The sequence below is a fragment of the Poeciliopsis prolifica genome, unplaced genomic scaffold, assembly GCF_027474105.1.
Source record: "Poeciliopsis prolifica strain line A6 unplaced genomic scaffold, Auburn_PproV2 SCAFFOLD100, whole genome shotgun sequence".
NCBI lineage: Eukaryota > Metazoa > Chordata > Actinopteri > Cyprinodontiformes > Poeciliidae > Poeciliopsis > Poeciliopsis prolifica.
Genome location: NW_026562475.1, coordinates 754953 through 773686, shown reverse-complemented (window position 1 = coordinate 773686; position 18734 = coordinate 754953). Strand labels below are relative to the sequence as shown.

The following is an 18734-nucleotide window of genomic DNA, read 5'->3' as shown; positions in this document are numbered from 1 at the left end:
CAGAGCACAGACTGAAATGATATCTCATATCAGATCTAGCACTTGTTTTGAAAAGTTAACACTTGCAGCATAGATAATTTCTCTAAACCCTTTAAATAACTGAATGGATGTTTCGGTCATGGGAGAGTTAAGCTGTCATTAGTTGCCATGGAGACATTAAAAGAAACCAGTAAATCCCGACTTAAATTGTGCAAAAGTGAATAGAATATATTAACACGAAGTATGACATGCACAAAACAGACATATTATGGTCACTGATATATACTGCATGATTCTAAACTAGTGTTACTCTATTATTGTTTGGTGACTGTTTCATAATTCTATTTAGAGAAGCAATTTTCAGTGTATCAAAATTGCTAAAAGCCAATATGTAGACTGATACAATGGTGGAAATCAGAACCCATATTGGCCAAATGTGGGTAAAGATATGAAGTGCTGTGTAAACCCACCCACCACAAACTGTATGTTTGTGTGTCATGCAAGCAGGAGGGCAGGTGTGTGTCTGAGTTGAGGTCGGGTAAACCGACACTAAGCTAGCAGGCTGTCAGAAAAACACTGGGTTAACACAGGAAACCAGTTTGTTAACCTGGGTTTTAATAATGATCACATTCTGAGATATTTTAGTAATAAGAAGAATTTAAGAAGAATTTCAATAGAAAATGTAATAAGTAGGGGGAAACAGTTAGAAAACAGCATAGCACCATTTAAAAATGTTTTCAAAAATGACTAGACATATCTTCAATAACTATGATCTGGGGGAGTTGAAGCCAAAATGTGAAAATGTTCAACATTTGTTGAAATGATTGCAAGAATGTTATGGCTGTGTAGTTAAAGTTTGCTGTTAGTAATTATTTAAAATTAACTTATTGCACTACAACTCTGTTAAGTTAACCACGCTTTCATATGTTAAATCAGTCTGTATAAGTACATATGTATGGAAAACGTATTGTCAGTAATTGAGTTTTCATAGAGTTAAGAATGAATCATAAATTTTATATAATGTGCTTGCACTGGTGGGGTTTGTAATCACAAGGACAAAAAACAGTGGCTGGTGAAATATCTGAGTGGACTGTAAAACATGTTCTCTGTCAGCCACTGTGGCTGGTGGAGAACATTTTTCATTTCCACCCCTGGACTGATATGTTGGTCAGTATACTTATTTTAGACTTTGAACCTGAGATGCTTGAAAGCAATCCAGACTCATTAAAAACAGCCTTTTAGTTTCCTGCTAATTGAAAACTATGATGCTAGTTTTAGCATTGTTGGCAGCTAACAGTTAGCCCACCAGATTATTATTCAAAATGGATTAAAAGATTTTCTATCTAAGGAAACTCAGCAGATTGCTTGAAGTCACTAACGAGTCTTCACTCCTGTTGGATGAGTAGCAACAGTGGATAATTGGTAAGTATTATCAATTATGTTGATAATTGATAATGATAACTCTGTGACATGGTAACCATTCCCCCTTTCACAAGAAGAAACCTTCAGCACAACCAGAACCCACTTCAAATTGTTAAGCTCTATTCCAGACTTTATTTTAAACTCTTGAGGGAGCTCTGCAGAGTTTGAGAACCCACCTCAAATCCTTTTAAATTAGCGAAAAACAGCAGAAATATCTCCAGCAGAGACAAATTTATTTGGACACATTCCTATGGCAGTTTTTGTTTGAAAACAAAACTCATAGTGCCTTTTCTGTCTCTGTCACACACCAAGCGTACGTCAAGAGCTTGAGGTTTATTATCTTGTCCAAACATATTTGAAATGTTGACCAGAGAAGCAGAGAACCCAAACACATGACAATTTTTATTGCCACCTATTCAAACCTGACAGCTTTGGAACACTGGCAATGTAAAGACAGTACTGTACATTCTGCTTGACACTCGATCATTTGTCAGGCAGCAGTGAGATATTCTTCAGTGCCTTGTAAGTATTCATAGCCAGGAACTTCTCCTGAATGTGATGTTGCAGGCACAAACCATCAAATGCATTTTCATTGAGTTTAATGTAAAACAGTACAGCATTCTGAAGCAAATTAATCATCTGAAAAGTGAAAGTGTCTGAAAATAAATATCACAGGGATGTGATAGATCTGGAGAGCCGCCGGGCTTCATTTGCTTGATTGATCACTTGATTCAAACACATAAAAATTGTAAACCACTACTTTGGTTCTGACTATCTGTTGGGTCCTTGTCCTGCTGGAAGGGTACTTCTGCTGGGCTTCTCATAGTCCAGTTATTGGTATTATCCATCTTACTACCATTTCTTTCTGTATTTATCCTTAGATTAAAATACATAAAACTGGATTTTATTTATCATTTAGGTGAGTTTTGATAGTCGGGATACTTTATTTGGGTATCTCAGAGTAGTGAGGGACTTACATATGCTAGGGGAACAAACTTTTCACTTCAATGAGTAAAAGGCATTTGTGGATGTACGAAAAAAGTGCAAGAGTTTATGAATGTATTTGAAAGGCACTCAGTAAGCATCTCCTTTAAACATTATTGTTCAGTTATTTTTCAGATATTCAAGTCAGTATGAAATTTTATTCAAATGTCAGCAAATTAAAATTAAATCTCTGGAGTTCCTTTAGACTGAGAGAAAACCAGAGAAAGCTGTGGTATTTATATCTGAATGAAGTCTTTAGTGAGTAAATATAGAAACACTCAGAGAGTTCCTAAAGTTTAGAAGTCAAATCTATTGCTAAGGGGGGAGTTATAGCAGAATGTTCACCTTTTCTCACCTTCAGTTGTCACTGGCTATGAGTCACAATGCTGATGGAGTTCAGATTCATAAGATATTTGTAGATGAACACAAAAACAGAGGAAACTACTGAGAAGAACAGCACTGAGGAGAAAAAAAAGGAGGGATAGGTTTTATTACAGAAGGATGGCCTGCAGCACTTTCCGGTAAAAATTGGAAGAGACAGACAAAGAACAACCGTATAAAACCATCCCAACCACCATATGGCTCCAGGGAGATGTCCTTGCTGTGTCCCTGAAAGTACTACAACGCCCCTCCTCCCCAACCCCGCTCCACACTGCCTTGCCTTCCTCCTCTCTGTGCTTTTGAAGTTTGCCAGTTGCCGTTTGGGAGGTTGTTCACTTCCTCTCTGAAAACGACTCCATTAATCTGGATCTTCGATGGCGAAAGCGGTCACCTGGCTACTGCTGATAGTGGTACAGGAAGCTTTAACATTCACAGCATCTCCTGCTTTTGAAATTTTTCAAAATCACTAAAATGTATAAACAGCACTTGAGCTCAGGTGGATAATTCAAATGAACTTAAAAAGTGGTTAGAAGCACAGAGGTTTAGCCAAGTTAATGGCAAATGTAATCCAGTAAAGTCACACCAAGTCAAACACATTTTATTAAAAAAAATGGGAAATTGTTTGCAGTTTTCCTTACAATACATATTTAGAGTACATCCACACATTTGATGAAGTTTTCTACTCAGTGGTTGTGGTAGTGTACACAAGGACAAGTGGGTAACTCTTACCAAGTACTTTTGGTCTAATTAGTGCAAACATTAAGACAAAACTAACTTATAAGTAACTTTTCAGCAAGATATTGGAGCCTGTTTTAGGTAAATAATTCCTTAATATTGAATTTAAAAAAATTCCTTCACTTATGGGAAAATGGAACTAATAAATTTTCATCATTATTAAGAAATCTAATAAATGTTAATGGTTAGAGTTCAAACAAAAGACACCTCACTCGTCTGTCAAGGGTGACTCAGGACACACAGGACAGACAGCAAAGTGTCCACACACTTACAAACAGTGGAGAGTGGGCGAGAGAGACTTGATTCCGAGAACCTAGGTCAAGAAATGCAACAGATGGATGCTACCGCAGCACACACTGACGCAGCACCATTTGAACCAAACTTGCTGATGGTGGCTGCCATGGTTACAGAAAGTACAGCAGCTGGAAATTGGTATTGTTCTTTCAAGTTATGTCAAAAAAGATTCCTCCTGAAGCTCTTGGTGTCAATGTTATCCCAGTTTGCCAACTGTCCAAAACAAAAAAAAAGCTATGTGCAGTGAGTCTAAATCACACACAAGCTTTCTAATTATCATTAGTTCAGGAGATTTTTTCAGTAGTTAAAAAGAAAATATCATGAAACCATGAAGTTCCCCCACCCCCCTGTTTAATTAACAAAGTTTCAAATGCTTCAGCTAAAATACACATCAGAGGAAGCCATTTGGTAGTTACCACTCAAACGATATTGACCCACTAACTCCATAGCTTGTTTCACTGTCAGGACCGACTGTGTGACTTGACAGGTATGGTGAAGAATTAGATTTCTGTTCTCACAGCTGTATTACATGCACAAGAAATAAGAGACAGGTGCTGTTGTTAGGAGGATTTTATGAAAGGTCAGCAAAGTGATTTATTGACATGGATTCTATTTTGAGATATTTCTGCATAAATGACAGTTTACTACTGCTAACCTAATGCTAACTACCATGCTAATAATGTTAGCATTTACTGGACTTTATTAACCATTGGCATATTTGTTGAAGAAACAGTTATTTCCCCTTTAATTTAGAGGGAAGTTACAAGATTTTTTTCAAGCCTAGTGCACTATATGTATACAATTGGAAACTTATTTTTTATATATATTATAATGTGAAATATGTTAAGTTTATGATTATTTATACTGATTAACATGATTTTATGCTGTATATAATATTCAACAGACAGTACAAACGATTGTAATTATGAAATTTTTAGTCATGTAAAAGTACATGACTAAATGTACATGTAAGCTGCTACACGGTCATCAGTGTGTCAGCGAAACCAATAATAAACAATCTGATTTTTGTTTTCACAAAATAAAAAGGCTGTTACACACAAATCAGTGCATCTGCTGTGATGTGTGTGTAACATGCTTTAGTTTTTTTCCTAATCTCCTATTAAGGAATAATAGGAACTTTGGCAGTACTATGACAGTTTTGTATAGTGCTGCTGTACATAAATAAAATTGATCATCCACAGATCTGCAGACTTTTGTTTCTTCCCATCATGCACAAGTATTTGTGAATTACTGTACAGAATAAAGATGGCAGCAGTTCCAGCGCATTTACTTATGATTTGTTGCCACAGCGGTCATCAACAGAAACCCGGCAACAGTTGCCCACATTTGAAACTTTTCTGCCACCGCCGCTTATGCTGGGCCACATAGCTGGACACTCCAACATGCACATTGTACAGCACCAAAATACACACAAAGTCAAAACCCCCCTGTACACAAGTAATTTGGCATCCAGTGGTCCAGACAAGCTAATCTCTTCAACTGCAGATTGGGGTGAGCTGAGCCAAGCACTAAGTAATCCAAGCATAACGTCACCTCTGTATAACTGCGGAGGCCAGAGTTTTAGTAAATAGCATTTTTTAAAATAAAAAACTCCTCAAGCTAAATGCGTCGTAAGATTCATTTAAAAGTTTTTGTCGAGATCTGAAATACTACCGGCTGTCTTAATAAAAGCCTTCAAGCTCAATGGCACCATAATTTTGACAATCATTTCAGTAAAATTAACTTTACTCATCCTTTAGTTTTTGAAAATGAGTCTGTGAAAGACCTCAGGGAAGCGTTTACTGCAGCATAATTAGCTCCACAAGCCAACTCGCCAGTTACAGTGCAGCACAGACACATCCTAAACAAACAGAACAGCCTCAAAACTTAAATTTTAATCAAGCTCTCTTTATTATGCATCGACTTCTCCCTCTCCTGTAATTCAGAGCAGAGCATCTCTGAGCCAAGCTTCTTAATGAGTGGAGGGAGAGAGAGGCAAAAACACGCCACAATATGCTAATTGGTTCATAGAAGAGGAGAGCAAACATCTAATTTAAGAAAATTGATGTGAGGGCCTCTGTAACAGAGGGTGAGTGCTGCACAGGTCAGGCAGCGTTTCTGGCTAACAGCGTAATCTACTCAGAGTGAGCTTCCTCTTTAGAAGATGAAGTTGTTGAGATGCAGAGCGATGAAAGACTTCAGGATGAGTCTTCCCAAGCACAATTGGGAGAGCACTTGGTTGCAGATGTGAAATTACAGTAAAGACTTCTTAGAGGAACAACATGAGCTTAAGCAAAGTCTTAAACTCTGAAGAAGTAAAGTGGAGGCTTCAGTAATTCAGCTCTCAGGTTTATACCAGAAGGTGAGAGTAGACAAGCTCTGACCAGTTTTGCTCTGACCTAGTCAAGGCAGTAAAGTTTTCAAATGACATAACAGTGTTTGGATTTATCTTTACCAGAGATTAAAAGCTCCAACACAAAGTTCTCACTGCGCTGCACAATACTTTTTTCTGTCAAAAACACTGCTGGATCTTTTCATTGTTTCAAAATTAGAAATTAATCTAATACAAACATTTCATCTGAAGCTGGGCCATCGACCACTGGTCACATTTGTATTCACAAACACCTTTCAGATAAAAGTGCAGACCAGCTTCAGTGGATGTCACCACAACCAAAGGGCTTCCCGCTCCTCCCTGCATCCTCTGCTCTGCAGGCCGCCTCCTCCAGGAACAACATGATGTTCCCATCCTGCCGTTTTTGACCATGTCTTATTAATTTACCTGTAGGAGTTATTTAGTGAAGGATTGTACAAAATGCACTTTTGACTTGACTGCGTAAGTCAAAAGAGTCTCTCGGCCTTTAAAGTTCCAAAACAAACTTTTTTGTATTTCTTTGAAAAATGTAGTTTCTGCCCAAGCACTTAATACAGTTCTTTATAAAGAACTTATATATCTTTTAGAGGTCAAACACATTTTATATGAAGTAGAACTCAATTCAATGCAATGACAAACTACTTGAACTTAAAATTTGGGGAATTTTATCCACTGTAGCAGAGTTAAAATGTACCTTCGATTGTAGTTTGAAATTTGTATAAAAAAATAACCGAATTTTTTAACTCAACATACGTTGATGTTTTTCAGTGGAGTTTTGAAAGCTGTCCTCTGAGTCTAATTCAATGAATGATGCAAAATGTCTTTAAACTGAACTGGCTAAATGGATTATATTATTTCAATTTTGACTGGCTTTAGGTTGTCTTTTGACCTTTACGATAATTCACACAGCTAACAGGAACAGCACTTTGAAATGCCTTGTAGCTAAAATGTGCTATACAAATAAAATTTGATTGATTTATTGATTGATTAGGTTTTGTGGATTTTGTAAAAATGAAGCATGTTGCAGAAAGTCAAAGATCACTTGCACACTTGGTATCTCTATGCATCCGTATTAAAATTTCAAAGTGTTTGATTGTTTGATCTCAGATCGAAAAAGGCTTGTTGGTAATATAGAAAAAAAGCACATGGAAAAGCAATTAACAGGAAGCTGTAATTCTATTAATAAGCAGTTTTCTCCGTAGTCTCATGGCTGCTTGTGATCCATAATTAACGGTGAAGCGATCCCATTTTCACCTTCTGCCTGGGTTCCCCACCAGGCCTGCTCTCTGGAGAGCCCGGCAGAGGCAGAACAATGAAGCTTACACTGGAAAAAACAACAACTCTTTCCTCTGAGCTGAAAGGATTGACACTGTTGTTTTTACGCCATGCCACAGTAAAAAAGATTTTATTTCTGTCTTGATAAACCCTGGCGACTTGAACAGATGGATTATGGAGAAATGCTGTCTGAACATGTGAGAAGGAATTAGCAACACTTCACTGCTAAACTGAATCATATCCCTCTGAGGCTAGTTTTTTAAAGATCTTAGAATTAATTTTCAGAGCTTTCACCATCACTTGCATTCAGAATATCTTGCATTCACACAACCGGGCAGGAAACCAGCCGAACAGTCAAAAATCATCTGAAATATATAATGATTATATATACAATATATAATAAACAACATGGGAGTGGACCAGCACCTGGTCACCTGGATCTATAGTTACCTCACCAACAGGCCGCAGTATGTCAGGCTGAAGGACACCGTGTCTGATACTGTGGTCAGCAGCACAGGAACCCCTTAGGGCACAGTGCTGGCCCCTCTTCTCTTTACCCTGTACTCCTCTGACTTTCACTACAACTCGGAACTGTGCCACATACAGAAGTATGCTGATGACACAGCCATAGTCGGATGTATCAGGACGACGAAGAGGAGGAATATCGCTGTCTGGTGAGGGACTTTGCTCTCTGGTGCCACACAAACCACCTAGAACTCAACACCGCTAAGACGAAGGAGCTGGTTATAGACTTTGGGAGGTCCACACCAAAGCCGAGACCAGTCTTACTAGAGGGAACTGAAGTTGAGGCCGTGGACTCCTACAAGTACCTCGGGATGTGGCTGGACAGTAAACTGGATTGGTCAAAACACACCAGCCACCTGTATGGGAAGGTGCAGAGAAGGATGTACTTCCTGAGGAGACTGCGGTCCTTTAACATCTGCAGCAAACTACTGTGGATGTTCTACCAGTCTGTGATCGCCAGTGTCCTCTTCTACACCGTGGTGTGCTGGGGAGGCAGCACATCCAAGAAGGACACGTCCAGACTGGACAAACTGATCAGGCGTGCCGGCTCTGTGGTCGGCATGAAGCTGGACTCTCTGGTAATGGTGGCAGAGGCGAGGACACTGAACAAACTGCTGGACATCATGGACGATAGCAGCCACCCTCTACACGCCGTCATCAGCAGCCAGAGGAGCCTGTTCAGTGACAGACTGCTGCTTCCCAAGTGCCGGACCAATAGATTCAAGAACTCCTTTGTCCCCCACGCTTTCAGACTGTACAACTTCTCGTTGGATGGTGGGTAGGTGACACAGGACAGAGGGAAGGAGTAGTGACCCCTTGTACTTTTCTGGAAATATTCACACTTATCAGGCCAAACCATATAGTGCAATATCATATCACTGGTCAATCTATCCACCAAATTGCTATATTTTCCTTTTGTGTTGTATTTATATTCTTATTACATTTACTGTGTACCTTGTATTTAGTTTGTATTTTTTGTATTCTTTTGCGTATACTTACTGTGTGCCACATTTTTGCCTGTGAGCTGCTGGTAACTTTAATTTCCTGAGGGAGTCTTCCCAAGGGATCAATAAAGTACAAGTCTAAGTCTAATTCAGTGGTTTGATGCCTGCAGACTTAACATGAAGATTCAAATCAATAAAAAAGCAATTAAGCGATTAAAATTGTATTTAGGAATTCAGATGACATTACAGTGGTAAAAAAGGAACAATGGAGGAGCATTATTGTGATGACGTGCTGAAGCCGCAGAGTCAGAAAGAGGAAAATCTTTAAAGAGACAGAGGCCCAATTGCAAAGTCACATTTCTCTTAAGTGATGTTTGATATATGCAGCAATTTTACAACAACCAATCTTGATTGTGCTATAAAATGACCACTTAAATGTTGCAACTCATTACTTCTAAAAAGTTGTAGATACTGATGACAGGGCAGGAAGGATCTTCTGTAGCAGACTATAGCACAGCAGTCTGACGAAACCTCTGACTAAATACATTCTGTTGTTGCCTCATGTAGAGGATGGTCAGAATTGCCCATAACTTTCTTGATTTTATGCAAAATCCTTCTTTGCATCACAATCTCCAGGGGTTCCACAGTTGTCCCCAGGACAGAACCGGAAGAGAACCAGCCTTCTTTATCGGGTGTTGAACTTTTTAATGCCCCTGGTTCTGATGCTGCTGCGCCAACAGCTGCTGCTCAACAACAGACTTATAGAAGATCTTGCTGCAAACCTTGAGGGATCTGAATTTTCTCCCGAAGTACAGTGTGTTTTGTTTGTTATAGATGTTTTACTGTTGCGTTTCCAATCCAGTCTGTTGTACAGATGAACGCCGAGGTATTTATCTTTCTCCACTTCTTCTTCCATGATGGAAATAGGGTTTGATCGAACACTGTCTCTCCTGAAATCAACAATCATCTCTTTTATTTTGTTCACACTTAGGATGAGATGATTGTTCCCACACCATGACACAATGCGGTCCACCAGCTCTCTGTACTCTGCCTCTTGTCCATCTCTAAAACACCTGACAAATGCAGAGTCATCCGAGTATTTCTGGAGATGACAGAGGTTAGACTTGTGCTGGAAGTCTGAAGTGTGGAGATTGAAAAGGAATGGAGAAAGTACAATCCCCTGTGGTGCTCTTGTGTTGCTGACCACCTGGTTACATGCACAGCCCTTTAGTCTCACAAACTGTGGTCTGTTTGTGAGGTAGTCATAGTTCCAGATGATTGTTGAGTCTTGTGTCTTCTAGAGTTTCTCACCAAGCATATCAGGTAGTCTCTCCAGGATCTTCATGATGTGGGACTTCAAGGTAACCGGTCTTTAGTTGTTGATGACTGAAGGCTGAGTTTTCTTTGTTTCATTCAGGATGTCTCACACTGGGTCAAGCTGGTGTTCAAGATAATTTATTTATGATTTTTAATCTTTGTTTATTGGATTTGCAGGTCAGAGATCAAGAAAAAATCCAACTTGTGTAAAAAAATTCAATGCAGCAGTATTTCACATGTCCTTACAACAGGCCCTCTGTTCTTAAATTAAGGAGAGGTTTGACACCCAACGTAAATAAGGCAAATATCTGTGTTAGAAATTATGTACTTCTGTTACAGAGTTTCTTTGAAGAAATGATTGGGTGACTAAAATAAGAAAAGAATAATTTTGAATACTTCATGTTTCTGGCCAAGTTGGACTCAGAATCATTTCTCATTAAAATCTGAGCTTCCAAATCACGTATTACATTCTGAGTGCTCTTAATTTGCTCTTTACCGAATGAGAAGAATTAATCAGGCAGTTAAAATGTAGATAATTTAATTTCTAATTTGACTGCAGATATTAGAGACACAGAGGCTAAATAGTCAGCTTTTAAAGTATGTGCATATTAGCCGTTGGAGATGTTTTTGAAATGGACGAATAAGGGTGACTCAGAGAAAACACAGAAAAATGAAGAAGTAGGGCTTAGATGTAAACAAACCGACGGTGCAGTAAAAGCAGCACTGCGGCTCTGCTGTGATGTGAAAGCGGCACTCATAAATAATGTAGTTCAGTGTCGAGCAGCCAGCCAACAAGCAGAACACGGCTCCAGAGTGAAGAAAACAGACTAAACAAACAGCATGATGGCACCTCACAGATGGCTAAACACACATCTGTCACCTGTGAGCAGACAAAGTGGACAAGAAAAGGAACAAAAGAAATTTTGGGGAGAAGTCAATATGTTTATAATACAGTAAGAATCTTCTCAGTGACTATTTAGCATAACACCACATTTAAGGCAGATGGAGTATTTACTGTCAGTCCTGGGTCAGATGTTTATTTACAATGGAAAGTCTTAGAAGAAAAAAGTGAACTACAAACTAGGTGTAAGTAAATTATGTAGGGTTAGGCAATAAATCGATATCGATATATATATCACGATAGACATGATCAATATCAATAGATAACACATTTGATGGAATTTTTAACAATTTCCTTGAACTCTGATCCAAAACTGCATGGCATCCTGGGAGATGTAGGCAGAGGCAAAGCGTTAGCTCCTCAAGCTCCCAGGGCAAGCTAAGCAAAGTGGGCAGAATCCACTAACTCACTCAGGTTGTCGCAAGATTTATGGTTACCTAGCAACAACCTATTGTGTCACTTGCGCAGCAGCAGTTTCAGGAAACAAACAACAAAGTAGAGGGAAAACTGCTGACAAAACAGGAAACATCACAATGTTGGTCGTGATGAATTTCTTATGATAAGAATTTGATTTATTGTTGTCAAAATAAATTCCAATTAATGATGTCCATATTGTCTGGGTTCTTATTCTTTGCCACTGTTTGTTCAATGAGGGCATTGATAAATCTCAATAAATATGAAAACATAATCTGCAGTTTAGTGATAAAAATTATATTTCCTCATGTGATTGGTGTCCTAAAGATGGATATTACAATCACAGCTGCTTAAAAATGAAGTATCAAATAGTTCTTAATGTCACCATTATTGTTGTCACAAAATAGCACTATTAAGAGTAGATAGGTGACAGAAGTTACTAATAAAAAGGCAAAAACAGTAAAAAACAAAGAATAACAAATAACTCCCAATGGGTGAGACATAAAAAGGACAAATGGCAGCATCCTAAAAACCAGAAATCCTAAAACGACAGAAAAGTCTGGAATTGAAAAAAAAAAAGTTATTTCTTGTTCTACTGAAGTTTTGTGTCTCATGTTCATAAACTGTAGCTCCTCATGTTTGTAGCAATAGAAATTAGCTGACTCCATTTAACCCAGGTTTTACATTCTGGTTCACGAGAGTTAATATTTCCTACAAAATCTTCAGTTGTTGAGATTTAACTTCGTAATGTTTGAGTTGGAACTTCAAGTTTTTTCTTCATCAATTCCTTTTCCAAGTCAAGCACTTTATACAAGCAGTTTTCATTTACACCTATGAAGGTGTGTTTAGTGAATGACAGACCTTACATGGTATGTTTTCTGTTAGGTCACAATAAATATCCACTATGGCTTGAATCTGATGGAATTCATTTGATTTAATAATCGAATCATGCACAATACTCATATTAAACAACTTTTTAAAGTCGAATACAGTAAACTGATGTTCTCTGACTGGAATCAAAGGGGATTTAGCCATGTTTAAATCAGAGTCAGATTTTTGTTCAAACTTTCTCAAGAAAAAAAAATCTTTTATGGGAGTATCACATAATACGAGAACTTAAATGCATTTTTGATTTTTGTCATTTATTTTCCTATAAAGCACTTTGAACTATTACCTACATGAGTGGGGCAACATCAATAAACTTATTTTGCTCCAGTTATAAACATAAATATTGAATACATGATGACAGGTTATTTAATAAACATAAAGTTTCAGTTGTCAGTACACAAGTGGCAACAGTCAATGCTATGTATGGGGCAAGTTAGGAAAAAGTCAATGAATTATAAACAATTGTTCTTTAATGATTAATTAGAAAAACAAAAATAACATCACACATTTAGAAACAAACCATTAATTGTGAATGATAATTAAATATGCTGAAACAAAACTGATGCTGATTAATTGATTTGGGGGCAAATTTCGCTGTTTGTGTTCCTTTGCGTCTGGGAGTACGTGCGTTTCTGCGTGCTTGTGTGTGTGTGAATGTCTGCATGCCTGGGAGGGTCAAGACTAAATCTGAAGCGATGCAGCATCTGTTGATGCTTTAAGTAACATATCACTCCATTCCACTTCATTTAGCATCACTTCATCTGAGTTAATTGGTTCATAAGGAGCACTAATTAAGGGGAATGGCCTTGTTTACTGTCATAGCGACGCTCATTAGGCAGACATTTCTTTTCCCTTTTTTGGGAACTTGTGATATTAACGCACCCTTCACAAATTGCAGACGGAGTAATGGATCAGTGTATCAGCTGCATGAAACACACACGCGCGGACACCCCCAAACACATACATGCAGCTTGACAATCCGACACAGACTGGCAACACACAGGAATGGGCGTGACCTACCTCTCTACGCCGGGAAGCCCAAAAAGTCTGCTTGATTTTCCAAACTACAGCGGCAACCAGCAGCAATGACAGGAAACAGCTGGAGAGAGGAGAGTGGTGCAATTAGTTAAATCATTTTTGGTTGCTATAATTACTCAGATTGATTTATGGAAAAATAATGAAAATTCAAACTTATTTTGCAACGTAGAATTGGGTAGTAAGAGGTATTCCAAAAAGATATTTACGAAGGACAAAATAAAAATTTTCAGAAAATGTTGTAGCTCAAGAATATCCGAAATTCACAAAAATATTTTTTGTAAAAATAACTAAAAGGTTGTACATTGTTAACAAGGCACATTCAGTGACTTAGAGTATGACTTTTATCAGAGAATCACTCCAAAGACAAATGAATTGTACCCAATCTTATATTCATAACTGTGGACACATGAGAGACTACGTAAAATAAATTGCTGTGTCAAAATTAAGTCACATGTAAATTGAAAATCAGACCGAATGTTTAAAAAAATGAACATGAAAAGGAGGATTAATGCCCTAACGGAGATGAACTGCTTCATTATTAGAACCGTGACAAAATGTTTGGGCTGTGACACTATATTTCACAAACACTGGCATTCATTTTTAGATTTTTGTACAGAGTTGTGAGATGTGTGTTAACACAAAGAGTCAAAGAAAAAAGGGATAACAAAAAGAAAAACTGAAGTCTCAAAATATGGATTTTGCATGAATATCATTTAGTTGTCAGAAGAAACTATTTTGCAACCAAAACTACAGTGGAGTGCTTTATCTGAAATCATATTCGTACATTTATAATGGCCCAGCCAAACTTCAGACCTAAGTCCAGCTAAAACTTGTCAAATGCTTAAAAATGACTTAACTTGTTTAACAGCAATTTTAATATGGTTCCATTTCTGTCATTACTTCTACATGTCCTTGTTAATATAACATATTGATTTTCACTGACTTGAACATTGTGATATTAAATTGACAAATAACTAGAGACATTTTTCATGGCTGAAGGGATGCATTTATAATATTTAGACTACATGTAGCCTAAGTCTACATGTAGCCAGATATGTGAGAAAACAAATACATTTGTATGTGTTTTGGCTTTTCATCCACATAAAAACTCAGTTCAATATCTTTAAAAATTATTTATAAAAACTATGACCAAAGTGGATTTTTGATATGTCTATACATAGAAAAATAGAGATGTAGTGATTGCTCACATTACAGTATGCAACAAATAATGCACCACATACCTGCTCTGACATCGTCTTGTGTTTATTAACCTTGTATTTTAATATGATATTTAAAACTAATTAAACCTGTTTATCAGTACACACAAATGAACTTCCTGCCACCATGTTTAATACACAACTGGAAGTCATGGTTGTTTGGAGGCCATCTGATTGGTTGACACAGGTTTCGGCTTTGCACTAGACTGTCTACTGTGGGCTTGGCATTTTTAATAATTAATTTGTAAGACTATGACTCTGTGTGTTTTATACTAAGGCATTTTCTGACACCAATTCAGAAATTATAAAGAAAAAAGTCAGAAACTTTTTGCGAGATTATAAAATTAGACATTTGAGACTAATGACGCACGTCCTCTGAAGCTTAAGAGGTAAATTTGGGAGATGAGAATCTGGACATTTTCCAAACTTTACATGATAGATCTGAGCTTTTTCCTGGTTCATAACAACGTCTCCTGTGTGCAAAGTAGCCATGATCACCTTGAATGAAGTCCAGAATACACGAAAAATAATCATAATCTTAGAAAACTTAGCTTTTTATCTTACAAGTTTCTGACTTTACAATGTCAGAGAATATGTGTTTTCAAATGATAAATTCATGCCTTTTATTGTGATAAAGTGTAATTTATGTTTTGGAAACTGATGACTTCAACATCAGAGAATGTCCAAATACTGTCTTGTAAATACATGAAATTAATTTAGAAATTTCTGCAAGCTTTTTGCTGTAAATGTATTCTTCCATAGCCAGTTTCTTTAGACTTGTATGTAATGCATGTTTTGAACATTGGACATGTGGAGCTTGTTTCTGTGAAATGTTGCAAACTAAATACCATGAAAACTAAAATGTTGCTGCTTGCATCATCATTTTTCTTCTTTTGGAAATGTCATTATGCTATTTATGTGACATAACTGTACTCTGCAAATGACACATTTTCAAACAGCATGTGTTTCCTGCTTTGAACCAGCCTTTACTGCAGCAGAAAAGCAATACAGAGAAATGTACGGTGGCAGAGCGGCATGTTCAGTTATTTAGCCACTGACTCCAACAAATTTAAACAAGAGGAGAAAAATTCTCCAGAAATCTGAGAGACACACAAAACAACAGTGACCGCAGGCAGTTAGGGAGTTTACAGGACAGCAAAGAGCAGCGAGAGGTCAAACAGCAACATGATGCACTCCAACAAAGAACAAGCTTTCCTGTTCACACACACACACTGTTATAAAGTTCAGTATCCGGAGGGCTAAGATATTGGGCCAAACAAAGACCCCTTCTCACACCACAAATTCTGAAAAATCTCAAAACAAGCGCACCCAAAGTCCTAACAACAGGAAGTGCTTAAGAAACTGCTGAAAGCAGCAGCTCTGGGACATTTGGACCTTACCACAGAGGCCACGTTTCATTGGCTGATGGCCCTTACCACGTGCTTGGCCATCTCACGAGCTGCATTAGTAACTACATGCTGATGTACATTGTGGACTAGCAGACTGAGAAAATTTGTTCTATTTAGTGAATGGGAATATTTTGAGTGATAGTTCATCCATTTGAAATTCTGCTTTCCAGCTTCAGTAGTGTTGTGAATTTTGTAGATTTAATTGAGTGGAACACTGTTTCACCAACTGTTTCATGTATTGCATTAAAAAAAATACAATTTATTTATTTATTTGTTAGCATTTTGTTGGCGGGGATAGGCCAACAGCGTCCCATCCTTATTCGACACCAGCAGACGGAGCCCGAGTGCATAAGGCAGGGCCTGCACGAAAAAGAACATCAGAAAGTGCAAGTAGGCAAGACAGTCAAGACAAGAGACCATGGATTGGAGGAGAGAGCTCAACACAATTACATACGCACCTAAAACACAGTTCTGATTCAGTTATTTTATTATATATAATGTGTCACAACAAACATTTCCCACAAACTTATGGACATCTAGTATTTATATCATGATGCTGGAATACAAACAGAATCACTTTTATTACAATTATTTACAGGGATACTGATGATGCAGCAGTGAACAATGATGCAGTCAAAAGGACAGAAGATGCAGACAAAGGGGTGGGGTGCAAACAGATGAACAGTGTAAGTGAGCATAACCAGTTCCTTCAATTGTGATTGCCTACATGTTTTGCAAATAAGGAACAGCATGATCTCGATAGAAAGCAGCAAAAACTTCTAATATGAAGGACATAAATGATGTGTCAGGCCACATTCTTTCTACATGTAGATCCTTGTGGGTGAAAACAACAAAATCGCAAAAATCACATCCTGTGGTCATAGTTGCCCTTGAACCTGATCATAGTACATGTGTCTTCTTCAGCTGAGCAGAGCCACAGGGTTGCATTTCTAGGCAAAAATTGGGTAGCTTGCAGACATCCAAAATGGTGGAATTTCGAGCGGCATATCGACACTTTATTTTTATTATACCTGACTGGCCACCATCACATACTTTGCTGTCGGGTGAAGAAACAGTTTCAGTTGCTGTGTGCATGCTCCCTCCGACGTCTCAGAATGGAGATGACAGCTTTGTTAAGGGTACTGGATCTGTAATGAATGTGACATTTTCTCAGAGTCAGTTTGTCGAGGAGGCAGCAGCTGGGGCTTGTTCAGTCTGTAGTCGAACTCAGACTACAGTGAAATCTCTGTTGATGAGATTTCACTCATCAGAGTGAAATCAGAGTCTACACTCTGATGAGTGAAATCTCATCAACAGAGATTTCACTGTAGTCTGAGTTCGACTACAGACTCTGTTGACGAGGACAACACACTGACTGCGGCTGAGGAAAACCTCCAGCAGCAGCCGTTCAAGAATCCCACCATGGTTTCCCTTCATGCCAGGACTTACAACTCCTGTTATAAGTTACAATTTGACTGGTGTATCAATTTAAATCAGTAAGCTGAAGTTACAATCTTTAAAGAAACATTTTGAAGAAATGTTTCAGGAGCATGCTAACTAGCAGAAACTGAAACTAAAGAAGAAAACTGCTGAAGACACTGAAGTGAAAGTGAACAGATTGAGTCTACAGTAGGTTTTCCTTTTCTGTTCTTGAATGTATCATAACCTAAAAAGACCAAGACCATAATGTTAAAATTTTAAAACATACTAACAAGGTAGTTGTCAGCTCAAGATTGAAATGAAAAAGTTTCAGACTGCTCCTAAAGGAGTTGGTTTGGCCTTTAAAGGACATGAAGGACGCTCAGTCTTCTCAAGCAGGTGTCTCATATCTGCCTTTTAATAGTGAGGAATATGTGACACTGTCCAACAGTGAGCAAAAGGTTCAAATTAAGATTCAGAGAGCCACTGGGGCATTTGACTCTTTTTTTAGAACTGATTCTTGGGTGAGTCTGAGACAGCTAGCTGCCTGTATTCCGATTCGGGGAATGGTATTAAACATGTTGTTTGTTCCATTACCTAAAGTGCCTCATGGATGTGAACTATTTATTGGTGATGCACAGTTAGCTGTGTGCCCTGCTTTACCAATTGATGTAGTCTCTGCGATTTGTGGTACTGGTTTAGCTGGATTGCATATCTAGGCGGACACTGTGCCATTGGTTGGACTGGTTAAGTCGGAGCTGATTGAGCGGGTCATTTCTCAGACTGATGAGAAAAAGAAGAAATTCCCAGACAGATTTACTGCATGCACAGTTACTTGGGCCATGGTGCATGCTCAGAGTCAGAAAGAGGAGAAATGTCTGAGAAAAATTAATCTGCTTTTCTCCAGTTTTCTTATGTCTCTGCCTCGGAGTGAGTTTGTGGCGGAGCAACACGTTGATGTTGAATCAGGTTCTCCCACTGAATAAAATGACGGACTGTCCCTGTGGACACTACCTTAAAGACTCGCTGTTGGTGAGGAAACGGTCACCACATGCTGACATTGTACGTGAGCCGGTGTTTCATAGTGCTTCCCATTAAACTTTGCTCCACAGTATTAAACGTTGCTCATGATGAGTCTGGCCATTTTGGTGTACAGAAAACATATGACCAGGTTCTGAGAGAATTTTTCTGGCTGCATCAGCTCATTTCAAAGTCCAATCA

At 38.2% G+C, this 18734-nt stretch overlaps 1 protein-coding gene across 1 annotated transcript in view; it reads right to left on the bottom strand.

The window, feature by feature from the left end:
• Positions 1–18734, bottom strand: part of LOC129353959 (attractin-like protein 1) — a 245616-nt gene that overhangs the window by 77395 nt on the left and 149487 nt on the right. Inside the window, exon 27 of the mRNA XM_055023407.1 lies at positions 13451–13529. Within this exon, the coding sequence (XP_054879382.1) occupies positions 13451–13529 (79 nt within the window). The remainder of the gene's footprint in view (positions 1–13450; positions 13530–18734) is intronic.